Genomic DNA, 8,852 nt, shown 5'->3' on the forward strand with positions numbered 1-8,852 from the left:
AAACCCTCCAACAATCAAACTCACTCCCAGCGTCCATTTTTGCCTCACATTCCCAGTGAGAATTTATCCCTGCACTGATTTCCATTTCCTATTCAGCATTTGCTCTGAACACAGCTAAAGGTAATGGAAGTCCTTTGGGAGACACAAGTGCAGGATGTGAAGCAGTGCAGATGGAGAAGCTTTGGCTGAATTGGTCAATCCGCACCAAATGCGAAACAGGACAGGACGGAGCTGTGACGCCTCTCCTGGTGCAGAGAAGGGAGTGCTGCTACGGCGGACAAACGTCGGCTGAATACCTTCACATGGATATAGTGCAACTTCTGCTCGCTTAAAAAGCTGTGGAAAGGTAGCCAGCGGCTCGGTGCCAGAGCGTGGATGAACAGGCAGCCACAGCCCAGCTTACACCCGTGGCTCAAGTGACAGTGGGAGTAAAAGCCATTACGTTGCAGGTACGTTCTGGCACCTGCAATATTTTCATGCTCTTTACAACCTTTGCAAGTTAAAGTGTCAAGGCGTGACGAACTATGTGGCAGTGCATTCCTTACATTTCATATACAAAAAAAGGCTCAAGGCTGGGAGCAAGAAGGCACGAACCTGGGAAGTAACATAGCTGAGGAGTTTACACAAAAGTACTATGTCATTTATTAGGCATTACTTAGCACTTACGTCACAGTTTGCCCCCAAATTTCCCAAAGCAACATGTATTTCCCCACTTCCTTTCCCTTCGTCCCCTTCTTTTGGATAAAGCCGCCTGTGCTCTATAGATACAGTTGCTGAAGAATATAATGTGAACACAGATAAATACAACATACACAGCAAAAAATGCATTATAGTATTACAATAGTCAAATAATGTGGTTAGCCTCAAGCTACGGCAGTGCCTACGTGCTATGGGGAACCAGTTCGAGGGTAGCAAGCGGAGCCACTGTACAGGAACAAAACAGCGTCGGCAGTGTTAGGCAGAGCAAGGGACCGAGGGGGAGGCTTTCTCAGGGTGCCGGAGCAGGCGAGATGGCTGTCAGTCATGGGGATCCGCTCTCGTAGGAGACCCACCCAGAGCCTCGGAGATTTCTTCAGCCCGTATCAGTTCTGGGGCAGGTCCTTGGAACACCTTTACATTTGTCCATTGTGCATACATATAAAGTCACCCCCACATATAAAGTCACCCCCACATTTCTCTCTTAGGCTAGGTTTTCTTTATATATTTTTTTTTTAACTTTCAACTTTTGAATTTTTTTTTCTTACAACTGTTAAAAAAGGTTCATGGTAAAAATAACTCACTATATGATACATATACCCAAAGTGGTGCGATACTTTATATAATAAAAGATGAAAATAGTCACTTTCCATAATAAAAATAAGTTCTATTTTTTGTTTATTTTACAATATACTTAATAATTCTTTTCTTCTTCTTTACTCTGAAAGTAAATAGGTCCCGTTTTGATAGCGCTTCTGAGTCGATTAAAGTGGCAAGAGACTGGAGAATGGCTTATAAGCATTTTGAGCAGCCGCATTCCACATGTCTCTCCAGTTCTTCCGTGAAGGTGGAGCCATCCACGCACTGGAAGAAGTATTTCCGCCTTTTGCTCCGGAGAGGAACGCAGCACTGCCCGTTGCCGCAGCTGCCGCGGCATTCCAGGCGGGGTACTTTGGAGGCAGTGGCACACGACGTGTAGCCCTGCTGCTTACGGACTACTTCTCGAATTATCTCTCCTTGGCAGAGATTCTCTGGTGAGACAACAGAGATGTAAAGGAAAAAAAAAATGTGGTAACCATTTTGCCAGGTATTCCCCAAACGTCAGCAGACAGCCCTGTACATGTAACGATATTCAAGGCAAACAGATGGCATGAGCAGGACCTTAATCTTTTACTGCTTTGTACCTGCCATCAAAACAGAGCTTGTGTTACACAAATGTGTAATATCCGGCACAAGGCAGAGGCCAGGCAGGCCTGCTGGCTTTGATCAGCAGTTCTGGAGGTGCTTTAATGAATGCTGAGTGTTGAATCCTGCAACACTCCTGCAAAATATGAATTAGTTTTACTATGTCTGCTTCTCAGGATCAAAGGTCAGCCCGCTCTGCATGACATTAGCAATCTGGGATACCTGAAAATGTCTGTGCCGTTCTGCAGTCACTTTGCAGCAGCCAGATACATTTTGGTGAGGCCGTATATGTGTATAATTTGGAAAGTCTGTGGTTCATTCACAGGAAAGGCACAACCTAAATAAAAATAATACAAGCCAGCTCCTTCCTTCTGTACGGGAAGAAAAAAAGGCAGAAGGGATGAAGATAGAACTCACTGAGTTTCCAGCGAGTCTCTTCAGGTCAGGGCAGAAGAGTTGGGCCCCAGCCCTAGTAGGAAAGTCCAGCACCACCTGTGGGATTCCCCAGGAAACCCGCCCAGCTGCATCAGAGGGAGCAAGCTGAGAATCTTTACTGCCACTTCAGACGAGCAGTACCTCCTGCCTTCCAGTTCCTGCTCCTGTCATCTACAAAAGCCCTTGGTATGCAGCATAAGACCTCCTTTCCCAGCACTGCAATTAACTGATCACTGTTTGCTAAGGGTAAACCTCACAACAACCTCTCCTTTACACATCCCACCAGAATCCTGGGAGCAGCAAACCTTGAGGATTCAGGAGACAGAGAATAAAACCCTTCGCTACAGATGTCCCCCTTTCCACACATTTGGATAGCAGCTAGCTAGCTGTTGTGTGGTTCTCTTCTCCTCCCTGTATTGCTCTGCAGAGGCTGACTTAGCTTTATCTTCTACTATTTGCCATTTACCCCCAAATACGAGTCACACGGAAGAGAGGTAAAAACAAAGGTGTAAAACAGAAATGCAGCAGACCAGCATCCCGGGCCCTGCGGCCAAGCGTACCTCTGTCACAATGTTCTCCACTATAGTTAGGATCGCATTCGCAGTAGGGTTCCCCATGCTCGGAAATTTTACACTGCCCGTGGTTGCATTTCAAAATCCTGCAGGGATTTGAGGAATTGTTCTTCTTGTCACAGTACATGCCTGTGTAGCCCTCCATGCACTTACAGGTGTAAGCAACATTGGCCACCATGCACTTACCATGCAGACACCTGGAGAAAGAGAAGCATTTAGAGCTGGCCTGTGTTAGACGTGAAAGTTCCTTTTCCCAGGCATGTTTGGTTTTGGCATCTCTGCCCATTTAATTCCAGGATACTAATCCAAAAACAGCAGTTCAGGGTCAAGCACGCTGAAGAAACTGTGAGTTTTCAGTGAATACTGGATAACGTTCAGAGACTACATTTAGAATTTGTGATCCTAAGTGATCTCTTTGAAAAAACATTAGGCTCCTCCGTGAGCACGGACCAACGCTTGGCATCCACACAAGACAGCTCACATTTACAGCATCAGCATGTAGAACTAAGTGCCAACAATCAAGCTGCATGCCCAGGCTTCCTTAGCAGAATTACTCTACAAATAATATCAGGTGATGAAAAACAGTGTGATAAATGAAGGTGCTTGTGGAAAAGCTATGCACGGACTTATTCATGGGCAGCTGTAGTTGAAGGGTTCCCTGGCTCATGTTGTTTGCAGCGAGCTTTGGTATTTCTGAGGAATACCACAGGGAGGGGTGTTGATCCTTAGCAGGTTCTCTGACGCCGTCCCCACTTCTGGGACAGGGATGGACTTGGAATGGGCTGAGGACAGGGAAAAGAGCAACACTGTCCAGCCAGGGAGAAACCGCTCAGTGCTGATAAGCCTTTGCTATATCACGTCCTACTTGACATAAACCCATGTCTTTCTCTTATTTTTATTTATTTTCTTTCTGGTACTTTAAAATTGTTCCCTGCTTATGTTGAATCCTTGTACATTTCATTTTTAAGCTTTGAACTAAAAAGCACAAATAATAAAAGCTGTTTCAGTCAGGCCAAGACATGCGAAATACTGTAATAAAGAGAGTCACAGTCTATATAAACCAGTATTTTCTGCCCCACTAACCAAAGGTGTGCTGGGAAAGTAGCTCTTGTTATCATCAGCTACCTGTTCCCTACAGTTGCATTTCCTCACCGAGATTAATCTGTGAGTGTTGGAGCAGACACCTGCCAGCAGGGCACCGTACTCCCCTGGACACAAAGGGTTTGGCTTTAAGGAGACAACTCCAAAAGGCTGAAGTGATTTAATGAAAGGTGGGACAGCATGCAAGCATTAAAACCACGCACAGCTGCTTTCCTTAGCAAGGGGGCTACATTCATGACTGCATCACCCTCCTTAGATTATGAGAGAAACAATCCCTCATCATGTAAACATCTGGAACGCTCTTATTTTTCTCTGTCCAACCACAACAGCTTCATGTTGATGTCGGAAATTCAAGGAAACATTTGGGCCTCCAAGTGTTTCTTCACTTGGGTCTTCATGCCTTTGGTCTGTAAACTGTCAGGTGCTTCTCAACACCTTCCAGAGTTCAGTACTTTGCAGAATTAGACCCAGAAGCAAGTTTAAAATGGTACCTCTGCCAAGTTAAACTTCTGCCCTTAAAAGAGTGGTTATTCACTGTGTCAATTTACCTGTGCTTGTGAAAAGCCCCTTCCGCAGATAGCGCAACCAAAGTAGCTTCTAAAACAAAAGTACTTCCATCTGCTTATGAAACAGCCCTGAACTACGCAGACTGCTGCTCTGCGTTGGACTGTTTCCGTGTATGCTTGCCATAAGTAAGCTATTCATCCAGCGTTTCTGATGGAGATGTGGTTATCGAGCCTTTGAACTGTGAACGCTTTACACTCCTGCTCCCTTTGCATGCAACTCCATGCTATCCTTTAAACTTGCACGTTAAAGGGGGGTTTCAGAGTGCAATATTTAAGTCAGTCAGCTATTTGGGAAATTTGGAACTGTTCACACTGAAGTGCATAATGGTCTTCAGGGAGTTAGTCTGAATACTGGGTCCAGTGCTGCTGTGAGCACATCCCTAAAACGTGTACCTCCCGCTCACAGGTAGCTCTGCTCTGGATAAGTGCAGGCACCCACCGCCTGAGAGGTAACCCGTACCCATTAACACGAGGTTTTGTATTTTAATGTGTAGAGTCACAGCTGAAAGTATGACCTGCAGTATTAACACCTGAGCTCCTCCAGGACAAAGAGCTCATTTGGAGAGTGAGCAACATTAGAACAAGAAGTGGAAATTGAGAGTTGCCATGGATGCTGTCTCACAACTGTCAATAATTTCATGTGGGAACCCGGCACCTCCAAAAATAGTCAGATGTGGTTTTACAAGATGAAACGTAAAATATGCATTAGCTGTAAAGCTTCCACCCTCCCATCAGCATTCGTTTGAGCTTACTTGTGGTTAAGACATGGGTCTCCAACTTCCTGGTCACACAGGGGGCCCGTCCAGCCTGGGTGACATTCACAAATCACACTTGTTTTCTCTAGGGACCGGCAAATACCGTGCTTGCAGATGTTACAGGACTTGCAGCCAGGAAGAACTCCTAGTGACTGCTGTGGTAAATCCTTGAAATCCTGCAGCTCGTTATTGATGCGGACATCGTGAATACATCCATGAAAACCATTTGGTGTCTTATCTGCACCCTGGCGCAGCGAAGATAATCCAGTAGAGGTTGGGATCCCTTCAGATGAAAACAAAAAGGGAAGGTTTACTCACAGTTACAATGATAGTACATAAACTATAATTGCTAGCATTTCTTTTGTCATCACAGCCCCTTATAATCTTTAAAGAATTAATTTGCATAGGACCTTTGTAAGGCAGCACAGTCTCATTGTCCTCATTCTGGAAACAGAAAGAAACAAAAATAAAATCACTTGCCCAAGCTTACGTAAGAAGTATATGACAAAAAAAAGGAAAAAAAAGCCCAGGTTTTTTGGCCGATGGCCATGTGTTCTTGTCCTTAGGTAATGCTCCTTCTGTCTAGAGTTTAATAGCAAGTATCCTTCTGAAAGGTTTAAGAATTTCTTTACTTGCCAGCAGGTAGCTACCACGTCTGGGATACAGCAAGATAGTTAGGCTTTACTAGAGGACAGCGGTAAGACAGGGAGCGGTAAGAGTGCACCCCATCGAAACTAGCGCAGGAGAACTCTAGAGACAGAGAACAGTACTTCAGGAGACCAGGCCAAGTCTTGTGGTGAGTACCCTCCGTCTTGTTCAAGCACTTGGAAGAGTTCACACACTCAGATGGCCAGCAGATTCTTTCGGATGTTGTGTTATGCCCTCCCCACTGACACCCACATCAATGTACAGCTGCATTAGTACAGGCAAGTGCTTCCATTTTCAACTGTGTAAGGCCTCTGAATTTGCTATCCGTAAGTAACTCCACTGTTAAAGATGGTCTTAAAACCAAAACAGCATCTTTGTTTAACCGTGCGTTAGGAGGAAAGTTGCTAGACCAGGTAATGTATTTGGAGAGATGGACAAAATTCTGGGCACATGAAGGCTCAAGTCTGTCTCAAAGCTTAGTGTAGGTTAGGAACAATTGCTCTGGGGTAATTTAATCAATTACTTTAACTAAACAGTCTGAAGTGGAAGGGCAGCTGGCATCCATGGGAATGCTACATGCAGCGAGGTGGCGCATGCAGAACAGTGAGGGTTTACAAAGAAGCAAAAAGAATTTTAATGGGCAGTAAAAAAAGTCTCCACTGAGCCCATGGCTTCTGGTTATCCAATAGTCCTTCATTTCAGGTCTCAGATTTGTTCTGTGAATGCATTTTTGTAGGTGCCTTTTGAGAATGCTCATCCATTAACAAAACTTTTCCACGTGATTACATCCCAAGTTCCCTGTGTATAAATTGCTGTGGGGTTGGTATCTTTTATGCTGTGCTAGAGGGACAAATTGTGATGGCCTCACCAGCAGATTATCTTTGATGCATAATGCTCTTTAATAGCCTGTGACATTCTTAATAGGAGCCAATTATAAAAGTTCAGGTCTGTACAAAGCAAGATTAGCCAGTTTTCTGACTTACAAGGGCAATACTCAGGGTTCTTTTAGAAAAGTGTTATTAAAAGGAATTATTTACCAAAGGCTTGACAAGCACCAAGTGAAATTGCTAAGAGTTTCTACTATTGGCTTCAACGATCTGGTTAGAAAAAGCCCAAAGACTTTCTGAGTCTATTATTGTTCTGCTGACTTTTGTATTTAGAACAGGCTGTGTAGAAAACCCAAGAACTTTGTGTCACTGAAAGGGAGAGATTTCAACATTCAGTCCAGAATAGAGCTGGGGGCGGTTCTGGCAAAAACAAATCAATCGGGCAGAGCACAGCCTTCATTCTGTCTCTCATACCCAGACACCTAATCAGTGGGATACTCATTATTCTGGGCATCTGTTCCCCACCCCACTTGGCCCCTCCTTCCCCCAAAATTCAGTACAGAATGTGAAAAAACTTCTTAACTGAAGTTTGGTCAATTCTAATACCTTTCTAATATTGAAGCTCTGGCTTCAGTTTCCAATGAGAAAACTATTAGCCAAGAAGTTCTTAGTCAGCTTGTGTGTTAATATGGTTTGGAGGTTTTAATCTCCCCACCCCCCCCCCCCCCCCCAAATTTTCACACCTCTATAAAATTTCCAGCAGAAACACAGCTCATTTATGGTATATTTAAACCTCCTGACTATTGATTTGCTTTTTTGCAGTGGCTGTTTGTGATACTTCCATTGTATTCTTCAATCACAACATCTTGGTGCCAGCCAGTTCTGAAAGCTTTAGAAATGACAGACTGATTGCTCTTGCCACGGCCGTATAACATAGAAACCGCCTGTGCTGTGCTGAGGTTAACGTCCCTGGTCTGGCGTGCGAGCTTGTGCTGGCCGTGCGGTGGGGTGCTAGTGGACTATGGAGTACGAAGCGGAAGAGCAGAGGTGTGGTTTCCAGGCTCTCTGTTCAGGGAAGCAACCTCTGGCAGAGGGGAAAGGCAAACTGCTAGTTTCACCCCCCCTCCTGAGAGTCCTCTCTGTAGGATGGAAGATGATTTGCTTCTGAGAAGACTTGTGAAAATCTCAAAGTCCAGAGCAACTCACTATACCTCCAATGTAGAGGGGTGTGTTGAGGCTGACAGAAGACTGTTTCTGGAGTTTTCCTAGACTCTTGGGAGTCCCCTTGTCCACCACCAGGTTCAGAGTTTGATTCAGCATCATGAGTTCCACACTATGAAACTGCCCGTCATTTACTGTTTCCACACTAGAAGTAAAAGAAAAAAGAAAATTAGAAGATGATGTTAACAATGAACTGCCTCTGCTTCTGTGACATCCTACCTCCCGGTATTGCACTTTGCAAGGCACAGCTCGCATTCCACGCTCCTTTACGGTCACTGTGTTCTCGACATTTCTTCTAGCCTCCAAGGTACAAATTTAAACATTGGTGATGCCTGTGCAGGCAGTACCTAAACATATGTAACGCTTGAGAGGACAGCTGATCAGGATAGTAGCTACTGTAGTTGTGTTTCCCCAGGCACAGAAGCAAGGGTGTAGCTACATGATACATTGGCTTTGGTGGCAAAATTACTTAAAAACCTCTGTTCTGTGCTCTCAGCCACAGCTTGCTGCCCTCTGTCACACTGCTTGGTGCCCATGTTGCAAGCCAGATCACTGAAATTATTTCTTTTTGTATGGCCAGTTTAAACTCAAATTATTTCCCAAGGGCAGGGAGGGACTGCAGTTTGGGGCAAGAGACAGCAGAGGCCTCTGAAACCAGCGTTTCCTTACAGCAGAAGTATCTTGTAACTACCTGCCGAGGCATAAGGATAGGCTGAGTTTCTTAAAGCCAGAGAAGAAATTCAGGAGTTTTTGGCTTGTAAATGACTGGGGTACTTTGTTCAATACAATACAGTCCTACCTGAACGCAAGGAAAACTGACAAATTGCTACTCCTCTTTGAGAAACA

General features: G+C 44.7%; 1 protein-coding gene across 1 annotated transcript in view; it reads right to left on the reverse strand.

Annotated features, from left to right (window-relative positions):
• Nucleotides 1-1,488: 1,488 nt before the first annotated feature.
• SLIT3 (slit homolog 3 (Drosophila)) overlaps nt 1,489-8,852 on the reverse strand; it is a 260,861-nt gene continuing 253,497 nt past the window's right edge. Inside the window, exons 30-33 of the mRNA XM_009318576.1 lie at nt 7,997-8,151; nt 5,308-5,593; nt 2,877-3,085; nt 1,489-1,727 (exon numbers count right to left, since the gene is read on the reverse strand). Of these exons, the coding sequence (XP_009316851.1) occupies nt 1,489-1,727; nt 2,877-3,085; nt 5,308-5,593; nt 7,997-8,151 (889 nt within the window). The remainder of the gene's footprint in view (nt 1,728-2,876; nt 3,086-5,307; nt 5,594-7,996; nt 8,152-8,852) is intronic.

This window comes from Pygoscelis adeliae, unplaced genomic scaffold (genome assembly GCF_000699105.1).
Source record: "Pygoscelis adeliae isolate BGI_AS28 unplaced genomic scaffold, ASM69910v1 Scaffold42, whole genome shotgun sequence".
Taxonomy (NCBI): Eukaryota; Metazoa; Chordata; class Aves; order Sphenisciformes; family Spheniscidae; genus Pygoscelis; species Pygoscelis adeliae.